At 46.4% G+C, this 15,880-nt stretch overlaps 1 protein-coding gene across 2 annotated transcripts in view; it reads right to left on the bottom strand.

The window, feature by feature from the left end:
* Positions 1-15,880, bottom strand: part of DMRT1 (doublesex and mab-3 related transcription factor 1) — a 116,518-nt gene that overhangs the window by 38,839 nt on the left and 61,799 nt on the right. The window contains exon 4 of one of the 2 annotated variants that reach the window (XM_017341623.3): positions 8,893-9,040. In XM_017341623.3, the coding sequence (XP_017197112.1) occupies positions 8,893-9,040 (148 nt within the window). The remainder of the gene's footprint in view (positions 1-8,892; positions 9,041-15,880) is intronic. The other variant, XM_002708188.4, reaches the window with a different exon arrangement.

Here is a 15,880-nt window from a genome sequence, read left to right as displayed (position 1 = left end):
TTGACAAATTCGGGGCCTGACTGCTCTCAATCTCACCCCTGTGAGAAGACAGGCTTGAAGGAAACAGGGCAGTCTGCTTGTCCTCATCAAACAGCAAGTCAACTGCTTTCAGTGCTACTCCTTAGCATCCTCACCTGCTACTCCTTTTGGGTTTTTTTCCTTCCTTTGCATGCCCTGTAAGTCACCAATGTGCTTTACTTAGCAAACATACTATATGTGTGATAGATTAAAAAAAATCTTCAAGAGTCGGTACTGTGGCATAGTGGGTTAAGCTTCCACTTCTGACACTGGCAATCCTCATCAGGGGCACCACTTGAGTTCTAGCTCCTGTGCTTCCATTCTAGCTCTCTGCTAATGTGCTTGGGAAAGCAGCAGAAGATGGCTAAAGTGTCTGGGCCCCTGCCACCCATGTGGGAGACCCAGATGAAGCTTCTGGCTCCTGGCTTTTGGTGCCAGCTTGGCCCAGCCTTGGCTCTTGTGGCCATTTTGAGGAATGGACCACAGGATGGACGATCTCAGTCTTTCTCTCCCTCTCAAATAAAAAAAAATCTTTAAAAAATACAAATAACTAAATATTAAAAATCTTCAAAGCTACTGTTTGTAAATGAATATTACACATTTAGAATCAGTAGGTTTTAATTTCCTCATTCAGCAGATCATGATATCTAGCTAATTTTAAGAATCATAGTACACATATGCTTAATTCCAAACAGGGCCTCTTTTGTGCTAAACCTAAGCCTTCCTTAGTGATAATCATCACATTCATGTGTACAACCCACTGCCAGGCACCTACGGGTATCTCACTGAGATACCTCAGGTCTTCATATCACAACAGCAGAATTGTTAAACTCTGTCATGCTTTTATATAATTCTTTTTATGATTCACACATAAAAACAGACAAAGCTGCCATTGATTTGTTTCAACTTTCCAGATGAGGGATGGAAGCTTTAAGAGATTAAGGAAGCATCTCAGTGTGTGCCCACAACTAGTGACCCGAGCCAGACTGCCTCCCTTGGGGTGAAATCCCTCCCCTTCCACACACTGCTCCATTTACCTCTCTATTCAAAGCCAAAGTTGAGGACAGAAAGGGTACATAAGGAAAATAGGATTACCAGCAGAGTGCTCTTGAAATTTAGCAAGTGGGAAAGTCATTTCCTAAAGTGCCCAGTTGAAATTAAACTCAACATTTTCTAATTGTTGCAGAGAATACATTCAGCCTTTATTTATTTATTTATTTATTTTGACAGGCAGAGTGGACAGTGAGAGAGAGACAGAGAGAAAGGTAGAAAGGTCTTCCTTTGCCATTGGTTCACCTTCCAATGGCCGCCACGGCCGGTGCACCGCGCTGATCCGATGGCAGGAGCCAAGTACTTATCCTGGTCTCCCATGGGGTGCAGGGCCCAAGCACTTGAGCCATCCTCCACTGCACTCCCTGGCCTCAGCAGAGAGCTGGCCTGGAAGAGGGGCAACCAGGACAGAATCCGGCGCCCCGACCGGGACTAGAACCCGGTGTGCCGGCGCCTCAAGGTGGAGGATTAGCCTAGTGAGCCATGGCGCCGGCCTCAGCCTTCATTAAAGCAGGGAAAGGAAAGTGTCAGTGTTTGTCTCTCCTGTGGGCTTGCCGCACAGGCTCAGGGCAGAACACAGATGCAACAAAGTGGCCTTCAGAGTCCCTGAAAGCCAGTTTCCTTCCTAAGTTTGGTGCACATCCCCAGGGAAAGCTGCCACATATTACTGAGTTTTTAAGCTAATTTACAAGCTGGACACTGTTTCACCCTCACAATATCGGTATGGCCTCCAAAAAGTCGGCATCTTCACCCTCCTTTAATAGGTGAGGAACAAACATGAGACTCCCAGAGGCACGTCTGATATCCCCAAGGCTAGACAAGCTATTGACTCATGGATGCATTCAGACCCTAAACACTGAATGCTCTCCCACTCCACAGCCACACCTGGCCTCATCTCCAGGCCAACAGCAGTTCTGGCATCCTGGGTCACGAGCAAGGAGATCTGAGGGTGCTGCCCGCAGAACCTTGGTGTTCTCACACGCCACGCCGGGAGGCTCAGCCAGATGTCTTCCATGGGAAGACGAACTCCAGCATGCCAATATTAAGCAAGACCCTTCCCTGGGGTGAAAGTTTCTCTACTATGCTGTAGTCACGAAAACCACAGAGGAGGGGCTTAAAGGAAATCAGTGAACCAAGCATCTGCAGTTACACCGGACTAAAAACTTCCTGAAGCTGATCAGATTGAAGAAGTCATGTCCGGCAGGCAGCACAGAGGCCTCTGCGAGCTGCTGGAACGTCGCAGAAGGGAAGTGAGGACTTCAGCTTAGAGAAGTCCTTCCTCTGGTCTTGGTCAGCTGTTGTGTAAAAGGTAGATCCTCTGCACCTGGCCTCAAAAAGCTGCTGACACCCTATGTATGTTAAAACAAATAATACAAGACACCCCAGCTTTCATAAGAGGCACCTCACACACCTTTATCCTGGAAAGAACACAGGCTGGAATGAAGGAAGGTTGCGGGTATACACAGGAGGCTGCCATGGACGCAAAAGGAAGCTAAGGAAGAAAAAACAAAACAAAACAGGAGGCACCATTTCTGACTTTTACACTGACACTGCAAAATAAATAGACAAAGCAATCTAGGTATGTTCACCTGTACCATGTTAAATCTAAATCGTTTTACAGGTGTTAACCAGCTATACACCAAAGATTTATCCTCAAGAGTCCATCCCTGGCTGTTATGGACATTGAGAAATGAGCCAGCAGATGGAAAATGCTTGTTTGTATCTCATTCAAACAAGTAAAATCAATAAATAATTTTTTAAAGAAAGAGTCCAGCCTGTAGAGAACAATGCCTATTTACAGATACAACAGCTACCCACCTATGGACATGTGTGCTTGTTCATCCCAAAGGGAGGAGGAGGTATCATTTCCAGGATGCCAAAGAGACTGCACTTGTTACCAGGAACTGACTACACTGCTGCACAAGCCAACCCTCCACTTGGGCACCAGATCAGTGATTTTCAAATTCTCTCTGTGGGGAGGAATCTGCATTGTTTCTTCTTCTTTTTTCAATTTCTAATCTACCCTGCTGTGACATTTTATAAAATACAATAAAAATGAATCACTAGGGGCCCGGCGCCGAGGCTCACTAGGCTAATCCTCCGCCTAGCGGCGCCGGCACACCGGGTTCTAGTCCCGGTCGGGGCGCCGGATTCTGTCCCGGTTGCCCCTCTTCCAGGCCAGCTCTCTGCTGTGGCCTGGGAGTGCAGTGGAGGATGGCCCAAGTGCTTGGGCCCTGCACCCCATGGGAGACCAGGATAAGTACCTGGCTCCTGCCATCGGACCAGTGCGGTGTGCCGGCCGCAGTGCGCCGGCCACGGTGGCCATTGGAGGGTGAACCAACGGCAAAGGAAGACCTTTCTCTCTGTCTCTCTCTCTCACTGTCCACTCTGCCTGTCTAAAAAAAAAAAAAAATTAAAAAAAAAAAAAGAATCACTAGAGCCATAGTGGGGAAAACACACACAGAAAACAAGTATTGGTAAGGATGTGAAGGAACTGCAACCCTCATACATCATGGTGGGAGTGGACATAGTACAGCAACCACGGAAAAGCTTGGTGCTCCTGAAAACACCAAATATAGAATTACCAGTGACCAGCATTCCACCCCACATTTATGCAAAGAAGAACTGAAAACAGGTACTCAAAGACTTGTGCACAAATGTCATAGCATTCTTTTGTCACAATAGACAAAAGAGACAAACAATCCAAATGTACACAAACTGATAAATGGATAAACAAAATGTCATGGAATACTATTCAGCCACTAAATGGAATAACATACTGATCCATGCTACAAGGTGGAAGAACTCACAGCGGATTACGGCTCAGGGAACAGAGAATGGGGAGTGACTACTTATTGGGCATGGGTTTGTTGTTATTTTGTGGGGTGATGAAAATGTTAGGAACTAGATAAAGGGACAATTGCCCAGCAATTTAAGTGTACTAAAACTATAATGGTTAATTTTTGTGTTAAGTGGATTTTCCTTCAATAAAAAAAGAAATTACTAGAAAACAAAAGACAAGAATCCACAAGCCCTAACTTCTATTAGACTCAACAGACATAAAATAAGTCTATCAAACTGCAAGGTGGTCTCTGATTCCTCTCATTCCTTTCCTGGGCGCTTCTCCTGGACAAACTCACACCACCACACAGCCCTGCTCTAGAGATGCAGCCCTGATCTCAAGCTGTGCTGCTTCTCAGGGTCAAAGCTACGGCAAGTGTGCCCCCACGCACACCCTGCGCCAGCACAATTCCCCCTACTGGACTGCTGCACATGGAGCCCTAAGAAGCCATCTCTCCCTGTAACAAAAGAGCACTGCTCCTCCTTGAACTCGTCCTCTCCAGTTCCTGCCCTGCTTCTGTACTGTCTTACAGCAAAGCTCCTGGAAGAGCTGTCCATACTCACTGCCCAATCCCTCTCTCCCACTCCTGAATACAGTCAGGCTCTGGTTCCCACTGCCCCATTCAAGTGGCCACTCAGCAAGGTCATTGGTCATTTCCTCCTGTCAACAACCAATGGTCAACCCCAGCCCTTATATCACTAAACCCATCAGTATTATTTGGCTCTAATTATTGAAATAGTTGTCCTTGGCTTCCAAGATGCCACACACCTGCAGCTTCACTCCTCTCTCATGGACTGCTCATCATTGCTCCCTGTTGCTGGGAGCATCCCTGTTGCTCCCTGTCTATTAGAGCTCTGACCACTGGAGGGTCCCAAGGCCTGATCAGTCCTTGGTCTTTATTCTCCATCTACATTCATTTCTCTTGGCAGTTCCGTCCCACTCCATCTTCAAATAAAATCTATGCAATGAACTTCCAAATTCCCATCTCTAGCAGGGATATTTCCCCTCAGATTCATATATCTAATTCCCACTTGGCTGTTCACTAGGATGGCTCATAAACATCTCAGACTTTACATATGCAAAACTAATCTCCTAATTCTCACAAACCCTTATTTTCCCATGGTCTTCTTTACCCCCAGTAAGTGGAAACTCTGATCTCCTACTTGGTCAGCTCAAAAAATGTGCAGTCATCCTTTAACCCTTCTCTCTTTCTCTGTCATATCCCAAATCCATCAGCAAATCTTGCTGGTTCCATCTTCTAGACACAACCAATTTTCACCATTAGTCACCACCACCATGCCTGCATGCTGACTAAGCCACTAACCTCTTTTGCCAGAATTACAGCCATAGCCTTAGTCAAACTCATTTCCCTGCTTCTCCCTTTGCATCCCTACAGTCTGTTCTTAAAATAATAAGAGTGCTATTTAAAAATCACCAGGCACACCACTTTGCTCAAAACCCTCCCATGGCTCCCCATTTCACTAGAAATAAACACCAAGTGTTGCAATGGCTTACAACATCTTACAGGACCCAAACCCACCATCCCTGTGAACTATTTGGACTCAGTTCTTTAGATGATAAGGCCAAGATTATCTTTACAGAAACTGAGAAACATGAATTTAATGAACAAATTTATATGTAAGTGAGACTGAATAAAACATTAAACCTTCTGAAAACTTTTTCAGTTTGGAAGTCTCCACTTAGAGTAACTGACATGCTTTTTAGAAATCGTAACTCCTTCTCTCTGTTTCTCCCTCTCACTATCTGTAACTCTACCTCTCAAATAAATAAATAAAATCTTAAAGGGGGGGGGGGCTGGCGCTGTGGCATAGTAGGTTAATCCTCTGCCTGTGGCGCCGGCATCCCATATGGGCACCAGGTTCTAGTCCCAGTTGCTTCTTTTCCAGTCCAGCTCTCTGCTTTGGCCTGGGAAAGCAGCAGAAGATGCCCAAGTCCTTGGGCCCCTGCACCCATAAGGGAGACCGGGAAGAAGAGGCTGGCTCCTGGCTTCAGATCGGTGCAGCTCCAGCCGTGTGGCCACTGGGGAGTGAACCAAAGGACGGAAGACCTTTCTCTCTGTTTCTCCCTCTCACTGTCTGTAACTCTACCTCTCAAATAAATAAATAAAATATTAAAAAAAAAAAAAAAGAAATCGTAACTTACTCATGAAAGCAAGCAAGCAACCCAAAAACTGTCAACTTACCTTGATAGAACTACTGAATGGAACTGGTTATCAGCTGGCCTTTGCCAACTCCTCAAAAACAAATATACTGATGTCCCCATCCCCATCCACCTCATCCTGCCCTAGCCTCAGCCCTATTGCCAGAGGGCCCACCTATACCCTAACATGCTCCCTTCTGTGCCAAAGCTGATGATAAAACTCAGGCTCTCATGTCCCCAGAAGGGACCGGTGCCATCTCCTTGTTCCTGAACACAATCTCCCCTCTCCTTTCCCAGGTCTTTTTTTTTTTTTTTTTTTTTTTTGACAGGCAGAATTAGACAGTGAGAGAGAGACAGAGACAAAGGTCTTCCTTCTGTTGGTTCACCCCCCCGCAAATGGCTGCTACAGCCAGCGCACTGCGCCAATCTGAAGCCAGGAGCCAAGTGCTTCCTCCTGGTCTCCCATGCGGGTACATGGCCCAAGCACTTGGGCCATCCTCCACTGCCTTCCCTGGGCCACAGCAGAGAGCTGGCCTGGAAGAGGAGCAACCGAGACAGAATCCGGGCCCCAACTGGGACTAGAACCTGGGGTGCCAGCGCCGCAGGCGGAAGATTAGCCTAGTGAGCCGCAGCACAGGCCCCCGGGTCTTCTTAAACATTTCATGAACCACAGAAGCTGCAACATGGCACATATTAGAAGTCATAAAGTCACATTTCTTCCAAAAATGAGCTAGGATTTGGATTTTCTATTAATTCATATTCACTACCTATTATAATAGAACTGAGAGTTCACTGTAGTTCTACCTGTCTAACTCCCTCATTTCTGGAGCTTGAGCCTCCTGATCATTTATGAATGAGTTAGAACCCCAATTTCAAATGTACACATCGCCCAGTAGGTTTAAAGACATCCCAGATTTTGTTCCTATCAACACTGGTACAGCTGGTCTTTTCTTTCCTGGACTGTAACCTCTTTCCATCTGAGTTGCTTCCTTTTCTGCCATAAATTTAAACACCTCCAGCTCCTCTCCAAATCTGTTCCTCTCTGCTCTAATAAATTTTCTCTTATATTTTTGTCTTAGTCTTGCTCTGAATTTATATCTTCGTCTCAAGAATGCCAGTGCTTCTAAAAATATTCCATTATTCCTGGAGTAAGAAGCTCAGGCAATTTCTCCCTAGAAATGGCCTTCTTTCCTAATTTTTTGAATGAGCAAATGTGTCTGCTAATGATTCATCCCCAGTCCATGCCCTGGCTCCATCAGGGTAACAATCACGAGTTGGGATTCTGACCTTTCAAGTGAAAGATAATCTGGGATTCATTTATTCATTCATTGACTCTACCAACCAATAGGACAGCAGCAGATAAAAAGGTATAGGAGATGTGCTCTCTCCTTATGAAGTTTATAATCCAGAAAAATACATAGGATCAAAGGTAGTAAGAAAGATCACATGGGTATTTATCATAAAGCATGAATGTTTATAAAACAGAGGTGTGTGTCCACTCCCAAAGGAGGTGATTATTAATAAAAGTGAAAGTGTAGCCAACAATATATATTTCAATCTATGGCAAACTGATACGTTCCTCTGACTCCTAGATTCCTTACTAATGGAAGCTTTTATTTATTTTATAAAAGTGAACAATGCATAACTTTCAGAGCTTTTTACTAGTTTATTGTTCTGAATTTGAAAATCAAAGCATGATCCTTATTCTCATCCTTTAAACATTTCCTATACAAAGAAACTAGTTCAGGGTGGCATTGTAGGGCAGTGGGTTAGGCCATGGCCTGCAACACTGGCATCCCCTACCAGAGCACAGGTTCCCATCCTGGCTACTCCATTTCTGACCCAGGTCCTTTCTAATGCACATAGAAAAGCAGCAAAGATGGCCCAATTACTAAGGCCACTGTCACCCATGTGTGAATCCTAGATGGAGCTTTGGGCTCCTGGCTTTGGCCTGGCCCAGCTGCAGCAATTTGGGGGAATGAAACAGCAAATGGAAAATCTGTTTCTCTCTTTTTCACTCTGCATTTCAAATAAATCTTAAAAAAAAAAAAAAGAAAAGAAAAAGAAAAAGAACCCAGTTCACTACACAATTTGTTTAGAAAACAAACTTCTCTTTATGTAGTGCAGGCCCAAGTGTTAGCAGATCAGTTTCTCTTCCAAGTCACTTCTTCCTGCCTTGATTTCTACCTTCTACTGTGGTTGTATATACTCCTCACTCTCCTAGATCAAAAGGTGATGCCTACCTGTAAAGAATTTAAAAAACAGGATCTAGAAACACAGCAGTCATGCCTATCATCACACGGTAAATGCTGGGGAGAAGGTTAAAATTGAAGTTGAGGAATTGTGTATTTCAAAGGGCTTTGGTTCATTAAACAGTCATTTTTTATTTTAAAGCCATAATATCAGAGTTATTTACACTGTGACTGCATAAACTCTGAGATCCATTGTATTAAAAAATGTTTATTATGTTATTGTATTCTCCCTCTACCCAAAAGATGAATACATCTTCAGTTTCAAAATGAGAAACTTTAGGAAACAAGTCCTCCATATACAGAAACTCACATCACAAAAAATAACGCGGCTTCAGCCGCATCAGAAATGACCCTGCATTTCACCTTGATCCTCTAGAAAACGCACTTTCAGTTTTTGAATGGAAGCCTCTCACCTTATTGTTGTCACTCCAGGTATCCACAGAGTAGTAAGTCAGCCAAGTCATTCCATAACTACAGGCTTTAAAGGATGCTTCTTTCAGCCAGCTATAAACTTCCCAACAGCTCCCCACTGATGCGCAGCTTCTGTCCACCCCAAACCCAGACACCTACCACTTGCTTTGGTTTCCGAGTACGATGGGCCGTCCTCAAATGTGAAGATCTGCGAAACACTCTGGCCCAGGTAAGAAGGAGGTGGGTAGTAAGAATGCATCCTGTACTGCGAACTCACGGGGTGGCGGTTCTCTGGGTTTTTCATCTGCTTAAGAAAAAAAAAAAAAAAAGAGGGGGTAAAAAAAAAAAGAGGGGGTGGAAGAAGGAACGCACTGAGCTGAAATCATACTTTAAAATTCCTATGAAAGGGGATTGCACCGTGGCACACTAGGTTAATCCTTTGCCTGTGGTGCCAGAATCCCATATGGGCGCCAGTTCTAGTTCCGGTTGCTCCTCTGTGGCCCGGGAAGGCAGTGGAGGATGGCCCAAGTGCTTGGGCCCCTGTACCCGCATGGAAGACCAGGAGGAAGCACCTGGCTCCTGGCTTTGAATTGGCATAGCTCCAGCCATTGTGGCCATTTGGGGAGTGAACCAATGGAAGGAAGACTTTTCTCTCTGTCTCTCTCTCTGTCTATAACTCTACCTGTCAAATAAATAAATGAAATCTTTTTAAAAAAATTCCTACAAAAATTGCCCAATTCTTGGACTGGCATTGAACTGCCTACAATGCCAGCATTCCACATTAGCACAAGTTTGAGTGCTGGTGGCTCTACTTCCAATCAAGCTTCCAGTTATTGGCCTGGGAAAGCAGTAGAAGATAAGGGCTTGGGCCCCTGCCACCCACATGGGAGAACTGAACAGAGTTCCAGGCTCCATGCTTTGACCTGGCCTAGCCCTGGCCATTGTAACCATTTGGGAAGTGAACCAACAAAAGGAAGATCCCCCTCTACCTTTTTGTCCTTTTGTCCCTGTAACTCTGCCTTTCAAATAAATGTATTTTTTTAAGTTGCCTAATTCTTTAATAATTTTATTTCCTTAGTTGAGAACAGCCTATTGAATGTGAAAGTACCGTGTCCCAGGAACGCAACCTTCTGTGCACTGGCCCCAGAAATACTACAACCACCCCTCCTGAAGGTGCCGCTTCTGGTTTGGGGTCCCCTGGAAAGTGCCCCCTGGTGCCATGTTGCTTGGTTAAAAGTGCTACAGAGGACAGGGTGGTGCAGAGGGCAGAGCACTGTGTAGGGGCCAATATGATCTGCTGAAATGCCTCCTCACTTCTTTGACCTGGGCAAGTTGCCAAACCTCTTGCCCTTTCCATATGTGTAAAACTGGCCTTGTATCTTGGTGACCTGACAGTGTTCATAGGAGGGAAACATCCAAAATGACCGTAAAGGGTGGGTATTGGGTGCAGAGATCAAGTTGCTGCTTGGGAAGCATGCTGCACCCTGTACAGGAGGGCCTGGCTTGAATCTCAGCCCTGCTCCAGATTCTTCTTCCTGCCTCTGTGCAGCACAGGAGGCAGCTTGTGATGGCTCTGGTACCTGGACTGGATTCCCAGTTTCTGGTTATTTGGTAGAGGGAAGGAGCCGATGGAGGCCTCTCTCTGCCTCTCAGATAAAGTAAAATTTAAATATAAGAAAACCACAACTGACTGTACAACAACAGGCAAGCTGTGTGAAAAGGGAAGTTCCTGCCATTGGTGTGATGCTGTGTTGGACCCTGTCATCCAGCGCCCATTCCCACCTCCTTCCAGGCTTTCCCTGTGGCAAGCGATGAAGTTCAGGGTCTGCACGCTGCAGGTGATTTGGATTCTGTTAACTGGACACACGGGGTGAGAACGGGAAGGCACAAGCCGTCCCTCTAGCAGCAGGGGCAGCTGACACGTGGGCCAGGCGGTCATTTGTTTTTTCTGGCAACCAGACCCTGCCTTTGGGACTAGAAGGCAGCTTTTATGTAAGGAGCAGCTCCCTGAAGCTTCCTGACTTCTTCATTCAAAGCTAAAAAGACGTGACCTGTTAGCTTAGAAGGGGCTCCCACCTGGGCTGGCTGTGGAACGGTCCACTTCAACCAGCCTCTGGAATTATTCTGTTTCCTGCATGAACTCAGGGACAGACACTGAGCAGTCAACTCACGATCATTATCTTTTCTTTAAATTTTTAAAAAGATTTATTTATTTATTTGAAAGGCAGAGTTACAGAGAGGCAGAGGCAGAGAGAGAGAGAGGTCTTCTATCTGCTGGTTTTCTCCCCAAATGGCCACAACAGCTAGAGCTGTGTTGATCTGAAGCCAGAAGCCAGGAGCTTCTTCCGGGTTGAGCTATCTTCCACTGCTTTCCCAGGCCATAGCAGAGAGCTGGATCAGAAGTGGACCAGCCAGGACTCGAACTTGCTCCCATATGGGAATGCCAGCACTGCAGGGGGCAGCTTTACCCACTATGCCACAGCGCTGGCCCCATGATCACTATATTCAGGCAAGAACACAGCCAGACTCCAGTGATGTGTACTGCCTTCAATCAATCATATTTAGGCTAGGTTGTTTGGCCTAGCCATTAAGCTGTTGGTTCAGCACCTGCAACCCATATCAGAGGGCCTGGGATCAAGGCCTCGCTTCACTCCCAATTCCAGCTTCCTGATAATGCACACACTAGGCGGCAGCAGGAGACAGCTCAAGTAGTTGGGTCCCTGCCACTCACTTGGAAAACTTGAACTGAATTTTGAGCTCCTGGCTTCAGTCTAGCCCAGTCCCAGCTGTCGCAGGCATGTGAAGAGTGAACCATCAAATGGGACTACTCTGTGTCACCAAGCTTCTCAAAACACTTTTTAAAAAAATATGTAGTTCTAAAAATCAAACTTACCTGATATTCACTTTTAAGTAAAAGTCAACTGGGACCAGCACTGTCGCATAGGAGGTAAAGCTGCCACCTGTGACAGGCATCCCACATAGGCCCATGTTTGAGTCCCAGCCCCTACTTCCAATACAGCTCCCTGTTAATATGCCTTGGAAACCAGCAGCAGATGGCCCAAGTACTTGGGTCCCTGTCACCCATGTGGGAGACCTGGATGAAGTTCTTAGTTCCTGGCTTTGGTCTGGCACAGCCCTGGCTGCTGTAGCCATTTGGAGAGTGAACCAGGGGATGGAAGACCTCTATTTCTCCTCTTTCTGCTTTTCAAATAAGTAAATAAATAAACCTGTATTCCAAAAAAAAAGAGGGGAGAGTTGCCGCTACCATAATGAGGGAGCCCAAGTTAGGCCACCCCATTAAGGAGTCATAGCATTATTTAAGAGGGCAGGACAATCCAAGGGAGTGGTTTACTACACAGAATCCAGGGATTAATTAAGCCACTGCTTCCCAGCGCTTGTCTAATGGATGTGCAAATGCCCTGGGGATCCTGTTAAAATGCTGATTCTGGGGTCAGCACTGTGGAAGGTTAAGCTACCAATGCTGGCATCCCATATGCAAGTGCTGGATTGAATCCTGGCTACTCCACTTCTGATCCAGCTCCTTGTTAATGTACTTTGGAAGGCAGCCGAAGCTAGCCCTGCACCCACGCTGGAGACTTAGATGGAATTTCAGATTCCTGGCTCCAGTCTGGCTCAGCCCTGGCCTTTGTAGCCATTTGGGAGTGAATCAGAAGACAGAAGATCTCTTTCTGCATGTGTGTTCCTTACTCTGTCACTCTGCATTTCAAATAATTAAATCTTTTCCTTTAAATGCAGATTCTGAAGAGTCTGAGTGGGCCTGAGAACCTGACAAGCTCTTCAGAAATGCTGCCGGCCTCCAAATCTTGTTTTGGTCACAAAGGGCTCTCTAACACTCAGACCCTCTGGAAGGACCTTCTAAAACACTCTTAGACAAACAAAATCTCTGCTTACCAATTGTTTACAACTATAAAGTTCCCACCTGAAGGTGGGGGAGGGAGTAGAAATTATGCAAATAGCAGCTTTTAATTTTCATGGGTAACTTTTATGGATAAAATTCCCCTAGAGTGCAGGTAGGTATTGTGGTGCAACAGGTTAAGTCACTGCTTGCAAGGTGGCTGGCATCCATACTGGAGTGTGCTTCCCCTGCTTTTGATCCAGCTTCCTGCTAACATGCCTAGGAATGCATCAGATGATGGCCCAAAGAATCGGGTTCCTGTCATCTGCATGGGTGGTCTGGGTGGAGCTCCTGGGTCCTGGTTCCTGGATTCGGCCTGGCCCAGCACTGACTATTTGAGAAATGAACCAGTGGATGGAAGATTGCCCTCCTCCTCTCTCTGTGCCTTTCAATTAAATGAAACTTAAAAAAAAATCACCCGGAGCTGAAATTGTTTTCTTCAGGGGTCGGTTGCCATGCAGAACTGCTGCAGTGGTAATAAACTCAAAGCACACTGTGAACTGAAGAGCCATTTCTGCCCCCACAGACTTCCCACAGGTCAATTACACAGCCTGAGTAACGAATCTGGAATTAGAATCAAGGGACCACCCCTCCAGAACTGAATGCCATGGTATAAAGAATGGGGTCTCCCAGCCTGAGTGCTGAGTTAGTGACATATCCTTCAGGCCTGACAATATTTGCAAGTCAGTTGTTCAAGCAAAGTGCTTTTCAATTTTCTTTGTGTACAAAAACTAACCAAAACCCAGATAGGATTTGAGCCTGCAAGCTCTGCAGAACTTTAACCCTTTTCAAAAGTTTATACAGGGGCCAGCATTGTCCTTGCTGTTCCACTTCCAATCTAGCACCCTGCTAATGTGCCTGGGAAAGCAGAGGAAGATGGTTCAAGTGCTTGGGCCCCTGCTACCCATGTGGGAGTTCTAGATGGAGATCTTGGTTCCTGACATTGGCTCGGTCCAGCCCAGGCTATTGCAGCCATTTGGGGATTAGGTGGATGGAAGATCTCTCTCTCTCTCTCTCGCTCTCATCCTCTCTCTCTAACTGCCTTTCAAGTAAATACATCTTTAAATAATATAAATTCACACACTTTACAAAAAGTTTGTACAAAGCATCTTTTAAAAATGTTTGGGCCGGTGCCGCAGCTCACTAGGCTAATTAATCCTCTGCCTGCGGTGCTGGCACACTGGTTCTAGTCCCGGTTGGGGTGCCAGATTCTGTCCCGGTTGCTCCTCTTCCAGTCCAGCTTTCTGCTGTGGCCCGGGGAAGGCAGTGGAGGATGGCCCAAGTGTTTGGTTCCTGCACCCGCATGGGAGACCAGGAGGAAGCACCTGGCTCCTGGCTTCGGATTGGTGCAGCGCTGGCTGTAGCAGCCATTTTGGGGGTGAACCAACAGAAGGAAGACCCTTCTCTCTGTCTCTCTCTCTCACTGTCTAACTCTGCCTGTCAAAAAAAAAAAAAAAAAAAAAAAAGAGAGAGAGAGAGAGAGAGAAAATGTTTGAAAAATATTCCATAGTTGGCTGGCGCCGCGGCTCACTAGGCTAATCCTCCGCCTAGCGGCGCCGGCACACCGGGTTCTAGTCCCGGTCGGGGCGCCGGATTCTGTCCCGGTTGCCCCTCTTCCAGGCCAGCCCTCTGCTGTGGCCAGGGAGTGCAGTGGAGGATGGCCCAGGTGCTTGGGCCCTGCACCCCATGGGAGACCAGGAAAAGCACCTGGCTCCTGCCATCGGATCAGCGCGGTGCGCCGGCCGCAGCGCGCCGGCCGCGGCGGCCATTGGAGGGTGAACCAATGGCAAAGGAAGACCTTTGTCTCTGTCTCTCTCTCACTGTCCACTCTGCCTGTCAAAAAAAAAAAAAAAAAAAAGAAAGAAAAACATTCCATAGTCTAGAGTAGGGTCAGCAAATGTTTTATTGTAAATGGCCAAACAGTAAATACTTTAGGCTTTGCAAGCCATACATTCTCTAAGCCATTGCTAAAGGAATGGGCACGGCTGTGTGCCAATAAAAGCTTATTTGTAAAAATGTGCACTGGTGCTGAACCTTGACTCCTGCTAGAACAATGAGAGGAGGGGGCCCAGCACTGGGGCCTAGCCTCCCCACCAAAGCATACAATTTAACTGGACTATGACGAACCAGGGTCCTAGGTCTTTTCTCTCCCTCCTTCCCTCTCTCCCTCCCTTCCTTCCTTTCTCTCGTTCTTTCATTTGAGAGGCAGAGTTACAGAAAGAGAGGGAGAAAAAGAGATAGAAGTCTTCCATCTGGTGGTTCACTCCCCAAATGGCTGCAATGGCTAGGGCTGGGCCAGGTCAATGCCAGGAGCCTGGAGCCTCTTCTGAGCCTTCCATGTGGGTGCAGGGGCCCAAGAACTTGGGTCATCTGCTGCTGCTTTCCCAGGTGCATTAGCAACAGCTGGATCAGAAGTGGAGCAGAGGGGCTTGAACCAGCACCCACAGGGGATGCTGGCATTGCATAAAGCGCTTTAACCCACTGTGCCAAGACACCAGCCACCCTAGGTCTTTTCAAAGCTCTCCAGGTAATTCTAACATGACACCAAGGTTGAGAGGCAGGCAACTACTGCTACCACCACTCCTTCCACACACCTGAGAAGCAGGAAACACCAACATCCCCATACTGATTTTAAAATGCTAACGGTCAAGTCTGGGTCAACTGCTGCCAATCCCAATGTGAGTATTATTCGAGGAGAGCTCTGCATGAATGGAAGAGGCCTATTTTATTTGTTACTGGAGAAGACACAGTTTCAAATCTAGGCATATGCTTATTTCCCATATTAATTATATGTTCTAAAAAACTATCAAATAACAAGAATTATTTGCAAACAGATATTGAGTTATTTGTATACAAACATTCAATTTTTCCCATGAATCCTCAAGATCACTGAACTATAAAAAGACTTCCAGCTAGGGAAGAAAAAGATACAAAGGGTCAGACTCCATTTGAGGTTACTAAAATGTGAGCTCACTGAGGTCATCTATCACTCCAGCTACATCCAGCTCAGAGAATAATCCACAAATGCTCATTCACATGACAAACTGCACCCAAGGAAGAAGGACGGCCCCGTGCTTCCCAGAGCACAGGACAACTGCTGGAGCAAAGTCAGAACTTCCCGAAGTCCCGGGAAAAGGTGTGGCAGAATACAATTAAAAACCCCAAAGGCCGGCGCCGCGGCTCACTAGGCTAATCCTCCGCCTAGCGGCGCCGGCACACCGGGTTCTAGTC

The sequence above is a fragment of the Oryctolagus cuniculus genome, chromosome 1 (genome assembly GCF_964237555.1).
Source record: "Oryctolagus cuniculus chromosome 1, mOryCun1.1, whole genome shotgun sequence".
In the NCBI taxonomy this organism is placed as follows: domain Eukaryota; kingdom Metazoa; phylum Chordata; class Mammalia; order Lagomorpha; family Leporidae; genus Oryctolagus; species Oryctolagus cuniculus.
The sequence above is the reverse complement of the archived record's forward strand: the minus strand, read 5'-3'. Positions and strand labels throughout refer to the sequence as shown.